Here is a 23657-nt window from a genome sequence, read left to right as displayed (position 1 = left end):
GAATTTTTATAACAGGTACTAAAAGAACAATTATTGTGATGTAGGTTATGCAAAGGTTTTTTGAAATTAAAAAAGAGAGATGATCATACCCAAATAGGATTGTTCAAACCACTGGTATAGACAGACCAAGTTTAGAAAAGAAAGTGAACATGTTAGCCTAGGTGGGTCAAAGGATTTTATTTTTCTACCTGAAAGAGATGGGATTTTAATTCATCTTTGAATAATGATTAAGTTTTTAACAGCAAGGGCGTATCTGAGGCTCAACCCGTTTCAGATGTCCTAGTGTATATTAAGCCCGCTCCGGTACTCTTGCCTGGAAAATCCCATGGACAGAGGAGCCTAGTAGGCTGCAGTCCATGGCGTCGCTAAGGGTTGGACACGACTGAGCGACTTCACTTTCACTTTTCACTTTCATGCATTGGAGAAGGAAATGGCAAGCCACTTCAGTGTTCTTGCCTGGAGAATCCCAGGGATGGGGGAGCCTGGCGGGCTGCCGTCTATGGGGTCACACAGAGTCAGACACGACTGAAGTGACTTAGCAGCAGTAGTGTATATGAAGGACTTCCGTGGTGGCTCAGTGATAAAGAATCTGCCTGCCAATTCAGGGGATACTGGTTTGATTCCTGGGTAGGGAAGATCCCCTGGAGAAGGAAATTGGAACCCACTCCAGGATTCTTGATTGAGAATTCCCATGGACAGAAGAACCTAGCCAGCTATAGTCCACGGGGTCACAAAAGAGTCAGACATGACTTATGACTAAACAACAAGAATGCATATGAAAGGAGAAAGGCCACAAGAAACGCCTCATACCTACGTGCTGCAATTCCTTCCATGACAGGTCATGACACTTCAAGAGCAGAAAGCACACACAGGGATTGGAGCATGGGTGGATGTAGACCTCAGGTTAATTTAAAGAGCTTCCAGACAATTTGCAAAGACACAAGAAATCATTCACTTTAATAATGTATGCCAATCAATCAGGAGACTTTAAAATTGAACTTTTTTCAGATTTTTTTAAGTGCACCTTCTAAGAACTGTAGACAACTACATACATCCTCAAAACTTAATGAGGGAAATATATACAAGGAATCACATACACAAAGATTGTGCTGAACTATTACACAATGACTTTTATTTATCATCAACTGTGGACCGAAATATGGGTATTAGTCCAATATTTTCCAACAAACTAGCTGTGAATCACTTCTCGGGAAAATCACATCATTTGTCTAGACTTTGATCTGACAAAATGAAGGACTGGACCAAAGAATTTTTCAGATCTCTTTCTGTTGGCAAGTTTCTGCCTTTGGGAAGGTGACTGTGCTAGGAAGAGCCATCTGTCCGCAGGGGAGCTGACTGCTGTTTGGCTGCTCTAAGAGAGGTGGACAAGGGCGTTATCCATAATGGTGATGGGAGGAATAGCAGATGACTTTCCAACTGATCTGGAAAAAGTCCCAAAAGTCTCATTCCTATGACTTTTTTGTGTGAAAACTGTTCTCTCTGTGGGCTTTCCTGGTGGCTCAGACAGTAAAGAATCTGCCTGCAGTGCAGGAGACACAGGTTTGATCCTTGGGTCAGGAAGATCCCCTGGATCTTCTTCTCCAATATTGTTGCCTGGAGAATTCCATAGACAGAGAAGCCTGGAGAGCTACAGTCCAAAGGGTTGAAAAGAATTGGACATGACTGAACAATTAACACACTGCAAAGATAATGCTTCACTCTATCCCTTTCTGACTTTTCCCTTTAGGTTACTATTTGCCAGAGAATTCAATTTCTTTTTCTCTTTCTTTGAGCTTGGTTTCACGCACATCAAAATGCTGACTGCACTACTGGGAGGAGATCATGAAAGATGACCCAGGTCTTTTGGAAAACTTTTTGGCAGGAAGGATCACAATGTTTAAGAATATTCATAGCCTTTTATCTTATAACCCTAAGACACTAATCTTAAGGATGTAATTCTAAACATCATTAAACATTCAGGCATAAAGATGTTCATCATCAAGTTGTATAATTTATAATTGCAAAATATTAGAAGCAACCTCAAAAGAGGGAGATGGAAGGAAGCCAAGATGGTTAAGGAAATCATAGTTTATTGAAGCAACAAAATACTGTGTTGACAAATGATCTTAAAGAGTTTGAAATAAAAACTTGGAGACTGCTTATTTTGCAAAGTGATAAGTGGGGAGGGTAGGAGACAAAATTGATTGTATGTATGATTTTAACTCTGTAAGCCAAAAAAAGAAAAATTTTTAAAATACCTTAAAAAATTATCAGGTTGGCCAAAATATTCATTCCAGTTGTTTTGTAACATTGTGCATAAACCAGAACGAACTTTTTGCCGACCTAATATGTCAAAATGTTAGCAGTGGTATTTCTGGGGGTTAGGCTTCTTCCTTGCTCATAATCATCTTTTTTTTATCCATAAGTTTTATTATTATCAGAATAAAAATATGATTTAGATATAAAGAAGCAAACCTGGACAAAATATTAACAATGAAACCTCCTAACAAAGGGAATGCAATTGTTATTTTTTCTTTATATTTTTCTGCATTTTCCAAGCTATATATCATTTGTATAATCAAAGGAAAACAATGCAAGAAAGCCCTTAGCTCAGGAGACCCTCCCGGGATGATTATCAGGAGGCTCCCACACATTCCCCAGCCCCTCAGTGCTGAGAGATGGTGCAGTACAGCTCATCAGCAGCTCAAGGGCCTGCCAGAGCGCCCTAGGCCGGAAGGTGCTCTGCTGTGCTTATCTCTAAATTTAGACTACAGGTGGCAGGAAGGACATAGGAGGAAGGATAGAGATCCAAGGGGGCGGCTGCTTAGCAGGTCTCGGAAACCCAAATCTGGGTTGTGCTGTTGAATGGAAACGGCGCTTGCAAACATCTTGGCCAACCAGTGCAGCTTGTTTATCCTGAGAACGGGAGGTGGACTCACTGATCCCCACAAATGCCCAGCCCATACACCACCAGCAAGAGTCAGCTGAGGCCAGTTGCCGGCTGGACAGGTGACTCCACTAGAGATTGTCCCTTCTCTCTGCTGCTCCAAAGACTGGCAGGCTCCAGCTGCAGGGAGGTCAGATTCCCAGCAGATTCCAGGCTGAACAAAACCCAGGAAACACTCAAGGCTTCTGCTCTTCATCTCAAACATCTGGCACTGAGGCGAAAAATGGGGGCTCTGCAGTGGGAGTCACGCTTGTCCTCCAGCTCTTTCATTACCTAGCTGGAAGACCTCAGACAAGCAGCTTGACTGGTGTCTGTGTCCGCATTTAACCTTGAGATAGGACCTGGCAGGTAGTGAAAGTGTTAGTCGTTTAGTTGTATCTAACTCTTTGCAACCCCATGGACTGCAGCCCACCAGGCTCCTCTGTCCGTGGAATTCTCCAGGCAAGAATACTGGAGTGGGTAGCCATTCCCTTCTCCAGGGGATCTTCCCAACCCAGGGATCAAACCCAGGTATCTTGCATTGCAGGCAGATTCTTTACCATCTGATCCACCAGGGAAGCATTTGATGCTTGATAAATGGTGTTGAATGAATGACAAGGGTAAGGTAGGGTAGGTCTCATCAAACAGGCCCTTGGGGAAGGCTATGGGAACCTCTCCCCTTTGAGAAGAGACATATGGGATGGTGCTCTCTTCCTTACCACACCCATACACCATTTACTGCAGACCAGTTATCTTCCATCCATGAAGGCACTTTTCTGGATTTCCTCTTGGTGGGCGGGCACAAAATGGACAACCTAGCCTACAAGTAGGCATTATTCAGTTTTGTCTCCAGTGTCACCAGCCCAACTTCATTCAATACCTGCTCAAATGCATGTTAAAGACATAGGTCATAAGCAGAGCTGGAAACATAGATGAAAGACCCAGGCCTTGTCTGTACCAAGCTCATTGTTCAGTCCAAGGAGAGAAAACTAGTTATGATTCAAAGTCCTAGGTATAAAGCAGAAGCCTGGGGACTTCCTTCAGTGGTTAAGAATATAACTCCCACCAAGGAATTCATCACCTTGGTCAATTAGAGCTTCCTTCACCGCCTCATATCCATGTAAGACCACAGTGGTCTGGGATGCAAGGTACAGAGTGTAGACAGGGCCATATTGTTTGGCCAACTGTAAAGAGATACAAACAACTATAAGGGCTATTGTGAAATCTCTCCATTATTAAGTAATGATTCACACGTAGCTTAGACCTTGCTCCATTAAGTTCCTTTCAGTAATTTAACTTGGGCTACAGTCATGGATTCATTCTTTCCTTCATCTATACATGCAACCATTGAGCAATATAAATATTCACTAAGCACTTATATTGTCAGACATTGTGCCAGGAACCCCACGCAACTTAGAGTCTAGTGGAAGTAACAGGCAGTAAAACAAACTATATTTGCAATACAAGCTGCACATGATTCCATGAAAGTGGTAAAGAATGTACTTATGCTAGATGATAATGGGAAAACTTAATAAAATAGATGAGAATTCTATGAGGAGGTAACATTTAAGATAAAACTAAAGATGAGAAGGAAACAGCAATGATAAGAGAAAGAGAGATTACTTAATAGGCATTAAAAAGAATGAAATCTATATATTTATGATAGCATTGTGTCAAGAGGAAAAATAGAATACTAAAACAGTTGCCAGCTAGAGATTGGTTTTCAAATGTGTTTTACATCCATGCATGTGAATTTAAAGTAGCCATTTGAAAGTACTTATGTGAAGATGCATGATGATGGTACGGAAACATGTTCAATGTTGGGAAACACCTTCAATCTTTCCCAGCATCAGCGTCTTTTCAAATGAGTCAGTTCTTCAAATCAGGTGGCCAAAGTATTAGAGCTTCAGCTTCAGCATCAGTCCTTCCAATGAATATTCAGGACTGATTTCCTTTAGGATGGACTGGTTTGATGTCCTTGCAGTCCAAGGGACTCTCAAGAGTCTTCTCCAACACCACAGTTCAAAAGCATCTAAATTAAATAGTTGAAAAAAAAATAAAATTACATTTAAAGATCAAAAAAAAAAAAAAAAGAATATACCTCCCAATCCAGGGGACATGGGTTTGATCCCTGGTCAGGGAGCTAAGACCCCACACGCCACAGGGCATCTAAGCCCACTCACTCTAGAGCCCAAGAAATGCAACTAGAGAGAAGCCTGTGCCCTGCAACAAAAGATCCCTCACTCCACAACTAAGGCTTGACACAACCAAATAAATAAATAAAATAGTGTTTTTTTAAAAATAATAATCAGTTCAGTTAAGTCACTCAGTCATGTCCAACTCTTTGCAACCTCACGGACTACAGCACACCAGACTTCTTCCTCATCCATAACCAACTCCCAGAGCTTGCTCAAACTCATGTCCATTGAGTCGGTGATGCCATCCAACCATCTCATCCTCTAATATACGTCCCCTGTTCCTCCTACCTTCAGTCTTTCCCAGCATCAGGGTCTTTTCAAATGAGTCAGTTCTTCAAATCAGGTGGCCAAAGTATTAGAGCTTCAGCTTCAGTCAGTCCTTCCAATGAATATTCAGGACTGATTTCCTTTAGGATTGACTAGTTTGATCTCCTTGCAGTCCAAGGGACTCTGAAGAGTCTTCTCCAACACCACAGTTCAAAAGCATCAATTCTTTGGTGCTCAGCTCTCTTTATAGTCCAACTCTCACATCCATATATGACTACTGGAAAAACTATAGCTTTGACTAGATGGACCTTTGTTAGCAAAGTAATGTCTCTGCTTTTTAATATGCTGTCTAGGTTGGTCATAGCTTTTCTTCCAGACGCTTGCTCCTTAGAAGAAAAATAATAATAAGCTTAAAAAAAAAAAAGGCAGAAGTTGGTGCCAAGTAGTCCCTGGAAACCTTGAATTGGGAGGGGTGGGGGAAGAGGATGGGAAAGGTGAGGCAAATCTTCACCTTTGAACAGATACTGGCAGAGAAGCGATTTGCCTGACAAATGATTCACAGTTAAATGAGAACTGAAGGAAGAGGACCTGGTGCCTCATGGCAGAAAAGGGGTAAGTCTGATGGTGAGAAAGGAAGAAAGTGCCTGTTCCAGGGATAGAGTGAAGAGACGCAGGGGCAAGGAGTGGAGACCCTAAGTGTCAGCAAGAGAGTGTGCTGGATCGGGAAGAGAGGCTGGAGCACCTGTCCGGGAGGCCAGGCATGGGAGATGGAGGTGGTGTGGAGATGCTGTTGGGAAACCACTGGAGGGCTGAGGTGAGCCTCTGTTGTTGTCATGGGGCTAAACAGAGACACGCTGCAAGAAAGACTGAAGACATAGAGAATGGACTTGTGGACACAGTGGGGGAAGGAGAGGCTGGGACAAATGAGAGAGTAGCATTGAGAGTGTATTACGTATATATACACAATACCATGTGTAAAATAGATAGCTAGTGGGACACTGCTATACAACACAGGGGGCGTGGTGCTCTGTGATGACCTAGAGGGTTAGGATGGGGGGAAGTGGGAGGGAGGCATAAGAGGGTGAGGGTATATGTGTACTTACAGCTGATTCACATTGCTCTATGGTAGAGATGAACACATTATAAAGCAATCATCCTCCAATTAAAAATAAATTGAAAATAAAAATTGAAAGAAAGAAAGACTGCAGATGCAAGGAGCAGAGGAATCCTGGGAAATAAGCCCCAGGACTCTTAAGATATCCCAAGGAGAGCTTTGTTGTACAGGCAGAGGGGTGGTCAAGAGCTAAGCTGGCAGAGTCGGGGCAGCGGAGCCTCCACCACTGGTGGGTGGGGTAGCTTTTCCCCATCTGTCTCACAGTCTTGCTTTCTCTTACATACTGAGCGACCGAACTGAACTGAAGATATTTCCATTCTCGTCTTAAGCATGATGTTATTATATTATCTTTAAAGATGTGGAAAAGTCCCCCACCCCCGTTTCCCACCAGCCCTACCCTGCTACACTGCTTCTGGTCACACACAGCGGGGTCCAGTCTTAAGCCAAGTGAAACCAGGCCACAAGAGTCGAGGGGACCCCAGGGGACCTTAACATTAAAGGAAAAATAACAGCACATCAAGGCCTTCCCAAAGAGCCAGCCAAGTAAATGCTGAAGCCCACGCACATTTCTTGATGGAAGAGTTTCCTTGGGTGGGCCTGAGGGGAAAAATAAACAGAAAGGAAAATCAGCATTTGGGCGAGCCGAATGCAGGGAAAATGGCAGAGCTCCCTGTGAGATGGACCAGTGCATCCACAGCTCTCAAAGTCAGTCTGGATCCAAGGCTACAAGTGTCCCTGGTACCACAGGGGCTTCCCTTCAGCTGCCGGAGTAGAGACAGGGGCACATCAGGAGCCAGCCCTGGCGACCGGTCCACGCTGGGGATTCAAGAACCAAGGGCACATGTTGTCCGCTGATGCCTGGACTTTGTGGATGTAGGGGGCGAGTGTGTGTGTATAAAATGGAGTTTGCCCATCTGCTGGTCAGGCCCATGAGCAACAACTGCGGCATCATTTTCTCTGAGTCCGCTGTAGCTTATTTAAGTCATCTGTCTGCTGGAATTTAGTTAAAATGAAATTTTAGTAGAATTCTTCATGTGGGCGCTGTGGTTAAACAGAAATTCCTTTTAGATGAAGTCTGGGGAGTGAGGCAAAATAAGCAGAAAGCTAGGGATGAGTAAGTCCAGGATGGTGCATGAGCCAGGTGGAGAGGATATCTACGTGGGAGAGTACAGGCCAAAGTCAAGGTGGTGGTGGCTTCCCCAGCCCTCAGCCCAGGGCGAGGCAGGCTTCCCTCTCACCATCCCACCACTGTTCTATAGGGAGTGCGTCTTCCTTCCAGAATTCTTGAGCATGACCGAACTTCAGCAATCATAGTCAAGCAATCCTTTCTGTCAAAATACAATTTCCTTTATTGGCTTTTTTTGTTTAAGACCTTTATTTGTTGGCTGCACTGTGTCTTCATACCGGCACGTGCTTTTCTCTGGTTGTGGCTCAGCAGCTGTCTCGAGAGGGCTTAGTTGCTCCGCAGCATGTATTAATAGCATCTTAGTTGCCTGACCAGGACTATAACCCAAGTCTCCTGCATTGGAAGGTGAATCCTTACCTTAGCAACCAGGGATGTCCTATTGTTTTCTTTTTAAACAGCACCACTGCTCATTAGAGATAAGTGAGAAAATACAGACAAGTGAAAAGAAGAAATGGTCAAATATCCATAATCTCACCTGTTTAAAATAATCACCAGTAACACCACGCTAGATAACTAAAATATCCCCCTATAAAAATAAAGATGTTAATTTTTTTTATAATTGGTATGACATTTTATACTATTAACACCAGGTTAGATAATTAGAATACCCTCCTCAGTAAATATATATATATATATATATATATATATATATATATATGTATACATGTTATTATATATAAGGAATATATTGTACTATATAAAATACATAATGTACTATATATTATATTATGTATAATATAATTATATATACACACACACCAATGTAGTTTTTTCAAGCAAAAATGGGTTCATCCTGTTTATACTGTTTTTGTGATTTTTTTTCCTGCCTCTTACCTAACATTTTATGAGGCTATAGATATATTTCTCAACTTTAATGCCTGCATACATTCCTATTACCTGAATTACTCAGTTTATTTAACCAGTCCCTCATTGCTAAACGCTTATATTATTCCAACTTTTTCTCTATTCATAAGAGTGTTGTAATGAACATTCATGCAGCTAAATATTCGCATAAATGCTTAATGCTTTTTTGGAATCCATTCCCAGAAGTCAAATTGCTTGCAGCTTTTTGATCTCCATATGTTGGGAAAATGAAACCCAGAGATTGGCCAAGAGTGCTACAAAAGGAATAAAAGTGGGGGGTGGTGGCAGAACAGACTGCCCAGGCCCAGAGCCCAGACCTGCTGGCTTCAGGTAGAGTGCTGTCTGCACTGTGAGATGAGGAAGGGACGCACCAGATTCCTCTGACTGTCAGTGTCAGAGGAAGGGGGCCAGCTATGCACACGGAGGACACGATTGCACTACAGCTTCTTGGAAAAGCAAAGGCTCTGAATTTAGCGTCATCTGTGGGAGTTACTCACCTTCTAGAGTCCCAGGTCCCGGGTACTCTTGGGCTACTCGGTTACTCCTCACTTCACACCTCTGCCCTGAGAGTATTTGGAGAACAAGCCAATGGGCTCAGAACAGAAACACAAATTGTCAGATTTGTTAGAAAGCAGGACAGCAAGGAGATGAAACCAGTCAAGCCTGAAGAAAATCAACCCTGAATATTCATTGGAAGGACTGATGCTGAAGCTGAAGCTCCAATACTCTGGCCACCTGATGCGAAGAGCTAACTCATTGGAAAAGACCCTGATGCTGGGAAAGACTGAAGGCATGAGGAGAAGGGGACGAGAGAGGATGAGATGGTTGGATGGCATCACCGACTCGATGGACATGAGTTTGTGTAAGCTCTGGGAGTTGGTGATGGACTGGGAGGCCTGGCGTGCCGCAGTCCACGGGGTCAGACACGACTGACAGCCGAACAACAACAACAGGGTAAGATTCTTCCCACCCACCATCCCCCACCCCAACTTCCTAGTATAATTTATTTATTTTTCACAATTTTTAAAAAATTATTTATCTGTGGTTGTGCCGGGTCTTCGCTGCTGCACGCGGGCTTTCTCTAGTTCTAGTGAGCCAGAGCTCCTCTCTAGCTGCGGTGCCCGGGCTTCTGACTGTGGTGGCTTCTCCTGCTGCAGACCAGCTCTAGGGTGCACAGGCTTCAGTCACTGGGGCCTGTGGGCTCTGTAGTTGCAGCTCACGGGCTTAGATGCTCCTCGGTATGTGGGATCTTGCAAACCAGGGGTAGAACCCATGTTCCCTGCATTGGCAGATGGACTCGTAACCACTGGTCGACCAGGGAAGTTTCCCTAGTACAATTTAAATTGAGCTGACTCCTTAAACTAGTAATCTTCCCCACCGAGGAGGGAGGTGGCTGGATAGGGAAGGGGTGCTGGTGCAGGCAACAGGTTTATAAAGAAATACTGGTGTGGGGAGGGCTTCCCAAGTGACTCAGTGGTAAAGAAGCTACCTGTCAAGCAGGAGATGCAGGTTTGACCCCTGGGATGGGAAGATCCCCTGGAGAAGGAAGTGGCAACCCAGTCCAGTATTCTTGCCTAGGAAATCCCGTGGACAGAGGAGCCTGGTGGGCTGTAGCCCGCAGGGTCACAAAAGAGTCAGACGTGACTTAGCAACTAAACAATGAAAGGTGAGGGGTATAGAAGAAAGGAGAGGGTGTGCAGTGAATCCACAGAGTGTTAATGCTAGGAGTGAGGAGAGAGGGTTCCAGTTCTGCCAATGTGCTGTGTGGCTTTGAAGAAGTTGCTTTCCTACCCTGGTCCTGTTCCTTCATCAGTTAACCAGGGACACCAGACCAGATGAGCTCTGCTATCCTTTTCTCTTTTAGCTGCTCCACTGCTTTCCTCCCTCACATGATAAGTTTATTTAGTTACCTGGTTTAGAACATTCCTTTTGTGACGACTGACAACCTTTTGTGTTTTCTGAATCTTACAGGTGAGTATTGATCCTACACTAATGGCATAGAAAGACTCCAAGGCAAACTTTGATGTTCTGATGAGAGTGTCAAAATCCTTCAGTCACCTCTTCTATAGCCACAAGCTCTGGTTTCTAACTGATCATGCCCCCTGAATCTAAAACCTAGCACATGGGAGCCTTTAGGAGAGAGGAATGTCCACCTCACATGTACTTGAATACTTTCCCACTTCTTCCTCCTTTCTGCAAGGCCTTTGGGTCACAAGGGACTAGGGAATTGACAGAGGGATTTCATTCAGCATGGCAGCCTAATCAAGGGTTATACCGAAAAGGATGCTAAGCCACTCCCATTCTCAACCATAAAGATTGCCATGTCTGCCCCAAAGAAGGAATGTAGGAAGCAGCAGTACCATGCTCTCTCTCGTTCCCTGACCTTCTGTATGAAAATCAGTATATTTGTTCCAGTTCCAGCTTTCCAAAGGGTTCCTGTGCCCTAGGATGGTGATACAGAAAACCAATTCTTTCAAGAAAAATGAGTTTAGGGAGAAGGAGCTGACTGGTGCTAAAAGAGCAGACCTGCACAGCACCAAAGCCTCCTAGCAGCACAGAGGCAAGGACTTCATCAACTCGCTTTTTACTCTTGGATGTGACTTATCTTCTCCAAGCCTTCCCTTGATGTTAATTTAAAATTTTCTTCTGTATCACATTTTGTTTTGAGGAGGTATGGTGGGTAATCACAGAAGCCATTGGCTCCAGGCCCCTATTTTTTCCACCAGGAAGATACTGGCTGGATCATCTGTGGCTCGGAAATTGGAACTTCAAAGAGAATCCTCTATCTTCTGGTGACAAAAGATTTCGAAGCTGGTGCACATAGAAATGTTTGATATTTCCCCTCAATCTTTCCATGGAAATGAAAGTAAAGCAACTTTAAAATGGCTATTAGAGCTTCCCTAGTGGCTCAATGGTGAAGAATCTGCCTGCCAAGGCAGGAACCATGGGTTCGACCCCGAGCTGGGAAGATCCCACCTGTGGTGAAGCAACTAAGGCCGTGTGCCACACCTGTTGATCCCATGCTCTAGAACCCGGGAGCGTCAACTACTGAACCCACGTTGCCCAACTACTGAAGCCCCCGCCCTGGAGCCTGCGCTCCACAACGAGAGAAGCCACCACGATGAGGCCACACACCACAGCTACAACAGTAGCCCCCGCTTGCCACAACTGGAGAAAAGCTTGAGCTGCAATGAAGACCCAGCACAGCTAAAAACAAAAATAAATTAATAAACAAATTTTGTTTGGAAAATAAAATGGCTATTAATATAGTGTTACCAAAAGAGTGTGTAGGGTCCAGTTGCTTGCCACTCAAAAGTCAATAAACAGGCCAGGTTGGTGGAAAGGAAAGTTTGCTTTATTTCAGATGCCAGCAACTTGTGGGGTGAGGAGGGCAGATGTCTGTCCAAAGGCTGATGGCCCCCCAGAAACCAGTGAGGCAAGAGCTTCTATAGACAAAAGGAAGGGGCTACATGGAGAAATAGCACAATCAGCTCTCACAGTCATCCTCAAATTGGTCATTGGTGGTCTGACCAGAGTCATCTTGATTGTTTTAGGTAGTTAATTGTCAGTTTCAGGGTCTTTTGTTTGTTCGAGGGTCCATTTGTTCTTTTAGGCCAGTTTTCAGAAATGTGGCACCTCATGTCCTGGGTATAGTCTGGTCATCATGTAGTTAACTTCTCCACCTGTGTGTTTTAGTATCTATAAGACAGCTCACAGGATATGGCTCAGAATATTAGCTATAGCCCTTGAGAAAGAACTAAAGGTCCTTGACTCTGCTAAACGATTACATTATTATTATCTAGTCTCCTTTGACTGTTTCCCTTGTTTCCACATTTCTCACTGCTCTGATTAAACTTGTTCTTTGACTAAAGTTGTCCACAGACAAAAGGTGGGCAGAGGACATGGGTGGGGAACAAGGACCATAGGACCCCGCTCTGTTTCAGTAGAACTATTAGCGTATGGAGTAGGAAACCCCAGCAGGATCTCAAAGCAGGCTTCCTAGACCTGGGAGGAGGATGCAGCTCAGTTCATGGCTGTGTAATATATTGGACATGCCAAGATCTAGAACAGGAAAGCTGGAGCTCTACTTTTAGCCCTGCTTGTCATTCACTGAGAAAGTCACTTCCCCTCTCTGGTCCTCAGTTTCCCCATCTGTTACCTGCCCTGCCCACCCCAAAGGGTTTTGGGGGTGATCTAGTGAGAGGAAGGATGTGAATATGCATTGGAAAGCAGGCTCAAGAGCTAAATAAGTGGAAGGGGTGATTGTTTGTTTTCCTAAGTGGAGTTGTCTCTTTGCCATCACCGCTGGAGAGCTATTTGGACAGTAAGTATTTGGCCTCTGAACTTTCACTCTGCATTGGAGCAGCGTGGGTGGCAGGAATGTGGGCGGGGGGCGGGGAGATCAGAGTTAGCAAGCATGGGCCTCAGCCTAGGACTTGGCCAGGTTTCTAGGGGAAAAAAAAAAAAAAGCCTGAAGTAGCTCTTTGTAATCATGAAGACCACACTTCTATGATTGTTTTGAACGTTAGAGTCTGAAGAAAAGCTTTAGAGGACAGATCACGATGGACAACAATAGCATTACTCATTCAACCAAGGCTGCATGGATCACATGAAATGGAAAATAGAAAAAAATTTCTGAATGATTCAACACTCTTCTTCCTTCTAACATGTACACACATGCGGGCGCAGAGGCAACTGCATCCATCATGATTCAAATAGCAGTTTGGGGACTTCCTTGGTGGTCCAGTGGTTAAGAGTCTGCCTTGCAATGTAGAGGACTCGGGTTCGATCCCTGGCCAGGGAACTAAGATCCCATGTGCCACAGAGCAACTAAGACTGTGTGAAGCAAGAAAGATCCCTCATGATGCAACGAAGTGTTACAAATAAGATCCAAAGCAGCCAAATAAGTAAATATTTTTTAATAAATAGCAGTTTGAATTCTTCCCTCTTTGCACCTAGTCAGAGCCTTTCCAGTCTTTAAAGGTCTTCCAAATTCCTTTGTCATTTTATACTCTGTGCCAAGCATAGTATCTGCCAATCAGTAAGTTCCTGATCAATGAAGTACCAACCAATCTGGGGTGTACGGTTACAGAAATGATCCACAATGAATCATACCTCTCTGAGTCCATGTCCTTGTATATCTTCTACATTGACTCTGGGCTTGGCCACATAATTCGCTTTGGCACCGATGGGACCTTAACAAACATGATACAACACGGGCTTGAAAAGCACATCAGAACACACACACCATATGAAGAAGCCTGAGCCAGGCTGCTAGAGATGCACAGTCAACAGACAGCTCCAACCACCGTTCATGTGAATGAGGCAGTTTTAGAACCTCCTGTTCCTACCAAGCCACCAGATGGCTGCAGCCAGACAAAGTCAGAAGAAGACTTGTCCTGCTGAGCTGAGTTCAAGTTGCTAACTGGCCCATAGAATCAAAAGAAAAAGTAATTGTAGTTTTAAGCCACTGATTTTTGGGTTGGCATGTTATACAGTAAGAGATAATTGAGATACTACTTCTTTGTAAATATATGTGTGTATATATATATATGACTTTAGATCAATAATGGTAGACAAGTTACATCCCATCTATCAACTTTATTGATTGGTAGTGTCTTTCTAGAAGGCTGTGTTGAGAAGAATTTGAGGACAACCTGGTGGAAAAGAAAGCCAAGATTCTAGCAATGTGTGCAAAGAACATGTGTGGGCATAGAAGCAATATGTCTGCCTTAGATGTGCCATCCTTCTTCCATATTATCAGTCAGTGGTCAGTGAGTAAGGAAAGCAGAATCATCAAAGTTAAATGTTAAATGGGCCAATTGAAAAGGGGATTTTCCAATGAATTAGGTAACATTTCCTGGGAACAGTGATGGTGAAGGCAGAACTTGGAGTGAACTCAACCAGACATTATTCAGGGCCAGCCTCCGGGCCACAGACTGGTACCTCCTGTCAGATTAGTGGTGGCATGAGATTCGAAATAAAGTACACAATAAAAGTAATGCTCTTGAATTATCCTGAAACCATCCCTCCACCTCCACCCCCATCCGTGGAAAATTGTCTTCCATTAAACTTGTCCCTGGTGCCCAAAAGGTTGGGGACCACTGATATCACCAGGGAACGCAATTCTGTGACTAAGGAAAGCCACGATTTGGGACTCTAGCTGGCAACTCAGGTTTGCCTGGAGCAGTCCCAAGTGACTTTACTAGCGCCACAGACGTCTTCACCAACTTCACAGGTCCAGAAGTTCAGTGTTGGTAAAGCATCTGGAACTGCTTGGTCTCTTGGGAGGAAACCAACAAGAACCACATTTGTGAGACACTGACAGCAAAATAAAATGTGAGGACTCTCTGAGGGTATAATGAATCTTATCTGCTCCCAAGACTAAATTAGTCATCACAAAGACTCAGTCCCATGAAGAGGATGGAATGAGAGGAAAGTAAGTGGGAAGGCTCAGAGTGAATATTTCACACGAGTCAGAAAAGGCGGATGAAATGCCTCTGTCTCACAACAGTGCCCTCTCCCCGGCAGTGGGAAAACCGCAGACTCTCCGGTCCAGAGCCTGTCTCCCTTGAGAATAGCAGGAGGCACATTGACAGCTTGGAGACAGGGATTCCTCTTCCAACATCTCTGCAGATCCCATTCCTTCTGGGAGACATGCTTCCCCAGACTGGTGAAGCTGTTGCTACTGTTTTACTCAGAAGCACCTTATGGGAATTCAACCTTTTTTTTTTTTAAAATAATGATTATTTACTTATTTCTTTCTGGCTGTGCTGGGTCTTCATTGCTGTGCCTGGGCTTTCTCTAGTAGCAGACAGTGGGGGCTACTCTTCTTTGCGGTGCACGGGCTTCTCGTTGCAGTGGCTTCTTTTGTTGTGGAGCAAAGCTCCAGGTGTGCCGGCCCCAGTAGCTGTGGCCCACGGACTTAGTTGCCTTGGGGCCTGGGGATCTTCCCTGACCAAGTATTAAACCCCTGTCCCCTGCAATGGCAGGTGGATTCTTAACCACTGGACCACCAGGGAAACCCTGGGAATTCAACCTTAATTAGAGTTTGTTTTCTCAAGTTTCTATCATTGCCCCTTGATTTATAAGGCATCTTACCCCCTTCAAAGATTTCTACTTAATGCGTTGATTTTGTCCATCCATCCATCCATTCATCCACTATTTCACCTATTTATCCTGTGAATACTTAAAATACACTCAGGAGCTAGGAGACCCAAAGAGAAATGAGGCATGAGCCCTTTAGGGGGTCACAGAGGTGGGAAAGGAGACAAGAATTTAGGAGCAAGATCAGTCTTAGACAAGTCCAGGGAAGACATGAGGGTACTCTGGCCAAGTCTGAGCAAAGGTGATTGGGAAGATGGGGCAGTTATCAGAGAGAGGGAATGTTAGGGAGAGAAATTGGATGGTGACTATCTAGTAGGTGGGAGTGAGGTGAAGGAGGAGGAGACCAGAACAATAAAAATGACTGTTAACTACTAAGTAGAGTTAAGTAAGTTAGTGTCATCACCATTATTATTATTAATAGCTGGTGTTTATTGAGCACGTGCACCACGCCCGCTACTATCCTGAGCCCTTTATAGGCACAAATTCAATTAATCCTCACAAACCAGCAAGACAGGAACTATTATGATGCCCATATTTCAGATGAGGAGGTGGAGGCACAGAAAAATAGGTCACTTGTCCAAGGTGACACTCAGGGGTGGAATGACCCTTAGGAGTCCAGCTCAGGGTTCACAGAGAGAAGAAATATAAGAGGAAGATACACAGAAAGGCTTGGGAAATGTGCAATTTGGGAGGCCTGGACCATTCCAGTGGACCCTCCCATAGGGAGGTGTGTGTATAGGACAGAATCCGGGGAGAGTATCTGTGCTGGAAACATGAACTTAGCCACCGTCAGTGTCCACAGACAGTGGGGGAAGCCACGGGCGTGCTGCGGAATGTCAAGGGCAGGGCTGAGGGCAAAGCCTGAGAGAGGCCCCAAGGGTGAAGGAGCATTTGGAGGAAGAGGAGACTGGTGGGGACTATGGAAGAGAATGAGTCAAGAGTCAGAATATGAACCGGGAACAGAGGGCTTCACAGAGCATGAGGTGGTGAAGAGATTAAAAAAAGAGGCCATGTCTTCTGAGTCCCAAACCACCAGAGAGCCGGAGAATGAGGCCTGGAAGCAGCTAGTAGACTGAACATTCAGAAGGTGTGACAACTAGTGACCTTGATAAGCACAGGTTTCAGTGGCATGAACTCCAGCTCCCCAAACACCTGGATCAGTGGTTCTCAAAGGCTGGTGCAGGAAAACCTCCCGGCAGTTTATTAAAATGCAGATTCCTGAGAACTAACCCCAGAGAGCTGGATTCAAAAGGCTTGAATTTGAGCCCTGGAGTCTGAATTTTTAACAAGTCCCACCTCCCAACCCCCATCCCCAGGTGATTCTGATATGGTTGGATCACAAGCTATATTTTGACAAGCACTGTCCTGAAGACACAAGCATTTCCTTTCCCACCTGCCCCAGCTTCTGGCTTCCTGTTAAATGAACCATAATCTCCTGGGAGACCAACGCTGTGAGTGACCAACCTTTTCAGTTCACGCCTTCCCATGGGGGATTGCCCCACAGACCTTCGTGGCATAAATCATATTTCAACACTGTAATCAGTAAAACTTTCATACATACCACACACATGCACATTCCTAGGCATACACAGAATAAAGAGAAACATTTGTCTCAGAGACTTACAAGCAAATAAATATAAATACAGAGGACTAATTCAATAAAGGAGAGGAGGAAACTATTATACAATTTAAAAAAAAAAAGGCAATACTCAAGTGACTCAAATACCACCAGAGAAAGCACATAAATGAGGTTGAATTGTGTGTGTCTGTTGCTCAGTCCTGTCCAACTCTTTGTGACCCCATGGACTGGAGTCCATCAGGCTCCTCTGTCCATGGGATTTCCCAGGTAAGAATACTGGAGTGGGCTTCCATTCCCTTCTCCAAGGGAACGTGGGTCTTCTGCATTGCAGGCAGATTATTTACCATCTGAGCCACCAGGGAAGTGATGAATGAGGTTATAAACATTTATATTTACTCCTTTTTTTTTTTTTTTTGGCTGCCCTGGGTCTTTGTTGTGGCATGTGGTCTCCAGAGTGGGCGGGCCTTTAGTTGCCCCGAGGTATGTGGCATCTTAGTTCCCTGACGAGGGAGCGAACCTATACATTGCAAGGCAGATTCTTAACTATTGGGCTTCCAGGGAAGTCCCTATATTTACTTTTATAATACATTTATATTTCCTCTTAGGAAATAGGAGCCAAAGGAACACAGAGGAAGGGGTAACAAATTCAGCTTGGAGGACATGGTTAAGGCATTCTTGAGAAGGTGATGTTTTAGTTAGGCTTGGAAGGGTAAACAAGAATTCCCAAGGAAGAAAGGAAAAGAATTCCAGGCAGAGGAATAGCAAGTGTGAAAGTAGGGAGGCAAGAAGGAGCACAGTGTTTCCAGGAAAGGTAAGGAGATTAGCATGGCTGGAACAGAGAAAAGAGGGTGGAAGGAGGGAGAAGCAGATGGAATAACAGTGAACTAGGGTGGAAAGCGACCCTGGGCCACTCACCCTTTGGAGGCTCTTTGATGCATGCTATGGAATGTGCCCTTGATCTTGGAAGAAATGGAGAACCATGTGGTTTTTTCAGTAGGGGCTCTGTCTGTAGTTTCCTGGAGCTGAGGATATGACAGTGGGGAAGCTGGCAGATCTCTTCCCTTCCATCTAGTACAGCATCCAATAGAAGGGAGGTCTCTAGTAGAAACAGAATCCTGAATTCACATGGCCCTTGCAGACACAGCTTCTGAGTGTGCTTCTCCTGGGCTGTGGAACCTGAAGAACATCATTTGGGAGATAAACCATGGGGAATGAGGTGAGAGAAAAAGGGGTAGGGTGGGGGGAAATTACCCTTAACTCCAATTCCCCAAATGGACAAAAGAGAAGTATGAGGTCTCTTTCTCTAAACACAGATTTTAAATAATCACAAAAAATCAAGTTTAGTTTCTGCAGAATGGCTGGGGGAGGAGAACCAAAAATGATCAAAGAGCAACAAAGCAGAAAAAACAAGCAGAGGAGGAAAGAATATAAAAACAGGAAGTCAGTGGGCAGCAATTCCCCATGAGGTCATTGGCACAGCCCCCAGGGGCTGATTCTCTGGAGGTTACGGGGTGGTGGCTGGGAGAAAGCAGGGGTACAACCCTTTCTCACAGCTGTGGGCACTAGAGCAGGCCAGAACATGGGGTCAATGCCAGACACACCTGGGAAATTCCATAAATTATTTCTGTGTGGACTGGAGGAGGGGTAGTCTCCAAGCTGCCCAGCTGAGCCTTGGGTGAAGCAGGAGGCAGCAGCTGAATTCAGGTCAGAAGCTGAGCCCTGTGTCTGGCAGGTCTCTGCGACTCTGGGCAAGGGCGTCTACCTCTGTAGGCCTGTTTCCTCATCCAGGATTCAGTGTGGTTGGCCAAGAGGACACTTGAAAATCCAGCTGTATACCCTGGTGTGAGCTGTGACCAGGAAGAGTGTTTTATTTTTCTAATTTACACCCAAACACCATTCTGCCAGCCAAAGCCAGAGCCACAGGGCTGTGACCACTTAGAGAGGCGCCTTTTTCTTACTCATATGTAGGCGCTTCATGGGCTGATGGTTGCCCTGACTGGGGGTGTGGACGGAGGTGCAGTGGACTAGCTTGAAACAATTGGCTAGGGCCACCCCACGGAGGGTCCTGGATGCATGCCGAGGAAATTGGACATAGACTTAAAGGGAATGGAAAGTAAATTTGCTCCAGCTCACAGGCCTCCCACCAAGCTCTTTTCCTGGTCCTGCTCATTGGAGAAGCTGTGCTGTGACTGTCACTTACCTCCTAAAACAACAGACTGCCTCAGCCACCCTTGGGTCATTTTTGGGTTTGGGCATGACCTTTATTATGTCCCCCATCATTGGAGGAACTGAAATAGCCCCTGGACACATGTCCACCCTGACCTGTACTCACTGAGTCTGGCCTCAAAGCTGCCCAGGGGGCCCAGCTACACAACCCATAAGTTCCGTTCAGTTCAGTCACTCAGTCACGTCTGACTCTTTGTGACCTGTAAGTACAAGAGAGTTAATGCCCCACAGGGTGAATTTTGACCAACAAGAGACCCAAGACAGGGAGGAAGCAACAGAGATTCCTAACTCTTCTCCCGAGCAGACTGTTCCGGGGTGCAGTGACTTCACATGGTCTTCCAGAAACATTCAGCATGGCTGAGCCGTCTGTTCAATTTCTCGTGGTGCCACAGTCAGTTCAGTAATGGACCACTTTGCATTCGCTTTGCTTTTTGTCTGCCCCACGTCCTAATTCTCTCAGTCTCTGCCCTGGCATTAACTCACCTCCCCATAAAGCTTTGGCATGTCAGCTTTGCCTCTTGTTTTTCATAGGAAAAATGAGCTTAGGTGAGAGCTCCCGGTAACAACTGGTACTGCCCTCTTGCTGTTAGTATATGACTTCTCCTGTGCCTGCGTGTGTTGAAACAAACTCATCCTTGTTATAGCCATTTGGGCTACAGAATCAGAAGAGCATGGAGCCAAGCAGCTGAGCTGTGCCCAGTCGCTGAGTTGTGTCAGACTCTTTGCAATCCCATGGACTGTAGCCTTCCAGGCTCCTCTGTCCCTGAGGGTTCTCCAGGCATGAATACTGGAGTGGGTTGCCATGCCAGGGGATCCTCCCAACCCAGGGATCGAACCCAGGTCTCTGGAACTTCAGGCAGATTCTTTACCATCTGAGCCACCAGGGAAGTCCAAGAATACTGGGGTGGGTAGTCTATCCCTTCTCCGAGGGATCCTCCCAACCCAGGAATTGAACCAAAGTCTCCTGCATTGCAGGCGGATTCTTTACCAGCTGAGCTCCCAGGGAAGCCCAGAGTCAGAGTGCGGCTGGCATCATTGCTCATTAGTTGCATACATAAACTTGGGTGGTGACTTGACTTCTTTCCATCTCAACTTCCTCTTTCATGAGCTAGAGATCACAAAACTTACTTCATAGTGTTGGGGATGATTAAACGAACTGAGATGAGGTATGCAGAATATTTAGCATATTGCTGGACACACAGAATGAGCTCAGACAGTGCTGTTTTTGTTACAACGATTAGGGCAATTGAAGAGCAGGCACCCAGGAGGCCTGAGTCAGTGCCCAGCAACAGCATCTCAGAGAGGGACACACTCAGCCCGAGGTAGGGGCACGGCTGTGATGCCAAGGCCAGCCTGAAGACTTCCCGGACGAGATTCTGAGCATGAGGATTCTCTGCTCTTTGAACATGGAGAGCGACTTGAACATTACTCCAAGCCCCCTCTCGCCATTCATTTCATCTCCAGGCAGCACATGCCCATTGGCTACCCACTCTGACCTCGGCCCTGAGCACATCCACCCATTCCTCACCCTGAGTGCTATTTCTGCTGCTGCTCCTGCCTCCGTTTGACCCTCAGAAAGGACAGGCTTCTTGCCTGGCTCGTGTCCACTTGGGCCTCAGTCTTGGAGACTGAAGGCGAGATTTGGCAGGAGGCGAGGCCAGGGGTAACCTAGGACAGAGGCTTTCACTGCCCATAGAAGCCTCCGACGCCAGCTCGGATGTCAACAGCTCAACCTCAAGGTCACTGTCACATTTGCTCAGCAGTGCTGCTGCTGGGGGCCCTGCGTCTACTTTTCATGCTCCACCGCTGAGTGATAACAGACCACGGATAGGGTGGGGAGAAGAAGGGGAAGGGGCTTCTCCCCCTCCCTCACCCCCACATCTGAAGCTGAGTGCGTAGGAGTGAGGGACCTGAGACAGATTTGAGAAAGGGCTACAATAGGTTTTATTTTGCTTTGTTTCATTTTATTTATTTATTTGGCTGTGTTCGGTCTTAGTTGCACCATTTGGGATCTTTCGATGTGGCCCACAGACTACCTAGTTGTGGCAGGCAGCTTCAGGAGTTATAGCACTAGGGCTTTCTATGTGTGACACGGACTCTGAGGGCAAAGGCTCAGGATTTGTGTTTCGTGTGCTTACCTGCTCCGAAGCATGTGGGATCCTAGTTCCCCAACAAGATCAAACCAGTGACCCCTGCATTGCAAGGTGAATTCTTTGCACTGGACCACCAGGGAAGTCCCTGTTTCATTTTTTCATGATGGGGGAGCTTGCAGGTGGAAAGAGCCAGAAAAGTGGGGAGAGATGAAAGCTGGTAGAGTGAAGCCCCAGAGGAACCCTGGGAGGAGCTGAAGGCTCTGGAAGCCAGGACAAAGGCAAAGAGAATCTGGTCTCCATAGAGTGAGACACCTCTGCTCTCTGACATTACTGGGAGGGTGTGGGGGTGCAGACATAAATACTTTTGTGGGAGGGAAGCTGGAAGTTGGGGGGTTTCATGGTGCACGGCCTCAGTTTTCTCTGAGAATTAGGCAGCAAAGCCATCTGCTGACAAGGGGAGTCAGGATGGAATGAGATGGTAGTGGTGAGGATCTAGAACGGTCAACCTGGAGAAGGGACAGGATACTTTCTATAGACATAGCGAAGGAGGGCTCAGAGGCACTGAAGGCTGAATTCATGATTTCCTCTTCAGAGCATCCAGCAGTAGAAAGATTTCAGTCACCAGCAGGCCATCCCCATGTGCTATCTCTGCCTCCTCTCCCCTCTAGGGTCAAGTGACTGGCTCCGTGGCCAGCTTGGGTGCTGCAGGAGCAGATGGCAAGGGAGGCAGTCCTGCCCCTCTGGCGATGATGGATCTCCTGGGGCCCAGTGTTCCAGAAGCAGCATGCAGCCAAGCCAGGGTGGAACCGCCTGTTGCCTGGAGTACACAGGCTCTTTAGACGCTAGGATGTAGATCTCAGCCTGTCAATCAAACACTGTTCATGAGATGTCACTCCCCTGCGTCTCCAAGCACCAACACATAGACAAGAAATCCTACCAAGCTTCCCCAGTGCCAAGGCCAACTTCACTAAAAGGGGCTTGTCCAGAGGTTTTATTAACTGATGTATATACTTAGTTATTCAGTTGTGTCTAACTCTGTAACCCCATGGACTATAGCCCTCCAGGCCCCTTTGTCCATGGGATTCTCCAGGCAAGAATACTAGAGTGAGTTGCTGTTTCCTCCTCCAGGGGATCTTCCCTATCCAGGGACTGAATCCATAACTCTTATTTCTCCTGCATTGGCAGGCAGATTCTTTTACATAACTGACTGTATCTTTGTTTCCACAGATTAGCTGTTTCCCAAAACTCCCCAGGTGGTGAAGAGAGCTAGAGGCCAGGGTAACTTGAAAACATGTTTTCTGGCAGAGGATTATTGGCAGAGCAACCAAACTGGGGCCACTTATTGTCCTTACATGTAAAGTAGCTCAGCGCTCAGCCCTGGCCTACCTTCTGGAAATGCCATGAGCTCACAGATGTCAACCAAGAAGCTTAGCCTCCTAGGAGAGAGATGAGCCATGTGAATTCACTGCATACTCACTTTTTTTTTTTTAAACCTCGTTGAATTTTGTTGATCCACTTATCTGAAGGAATAAATAGGGACTTCCCTGGTGGTCCAGTGTTTAAGAATCTGCCTGTTAATACAGGGGACACAGGGTTCGATCCCTGACCCAAGAACTAAGATCCCACATGCTGCGAGGCACCTAAGGCAGCTGAGTCCTTGAGCCACAACTACTGAGCCCCGGCGCCCTAGAGCCTGCACGCCACAACAAGAGAAGCCACCGCAGTAAGAAGCCTGCTCTCTACAATGAGAGAGAGCCTGCGCAGAGCAGCAAAGAACTGGTGCAGCCAAAAATGAGAAATGATAAATAAATAAAAGGATACAGAGCTGAAAACAAAAGCCATGGCCCCCCTCCCCACTACACTCCCATATATCCAAAATATGCTGTTTTTTATCTTCAGGTTCTGCTGTTCATCCCTTTTTCTGTTTTGGCGGAGTTGAAACACTGTTCTACACTGATCTTTTGAAGGTCACCATCTCGTGGTAGAAGAGGGTAACTGCCCATTAATGCTCTGCTGAAATAATTCATTATTTCAACAAGTACTGTATCTGTTGAGAGTCCACTCTCTATCAGGCGCTGTCTAGTAACTGCAGCCATC

General features: G+C 45.7%; 1 protein-coding gene across 2 annotated transcripts; it reads right to left on the bottom strand.

The window, feature by feature from the left end:
* Positions 1 to 5723: 5723 nt before the first annotated feature.
* LOC122705422 lies at positions 5724 to 22651 on the bottom strand. 2 transcript variants are annotated; one of them, XR_006344095.1, is made up of 4 exons: positions 18493 to 19015; positions 18157 to 18417; positions 9053 to 9148; positions 5724 to 8094 (listed from the first exon to the last, which is right to left on the bottom strand). XR_006344095.1 is itself a non-coding variant. In XM_043920787.1 (4 exons), the coding sequence occupies exons 1-4, from the start codon at positions 22002 to 22004 to the stop codon at positions 8045 to 8047; spliced, it is 459 nt and encodes a 152-aa protein (XP_043776722.1). In that variant the 5' UTR covers positions 22005 to 22651; the 3' UTR covers positions 5724 to 8044. The 2 variants fall into 2 exon arrangements, 1 of the variants encoding a protein (XP_043776722.1); XM_043920787.1 differs by lacking the exon at positions 18493 to 19015 and adding an exon at positions 21923 to 22651 and having other exon boundaries at positions 9053 to 9118.
* Positions 22652 to 23657: the final 1006 nt, after the last annotated feature.

The sequence above is a fragment of the Cervus elaphus genome, chromosome 12, assembly GCF_910594005.1.
Source record: "Cervus elaphus chromosome 12, mCerEla1.1, whole genome shotgun sequence".
Classification (NCBI taxonomy): Eukaryota; Metazoa; Chordata; class Mammalia; order Artiodactyla; family Cervidae; genus Cervus; species Cervus elaphus.
The sequence above is the reverse complement of the archived record's forward strand: the minus strand, read 5'-3'. Positions and strand labels throughout refer to the sequence as shown.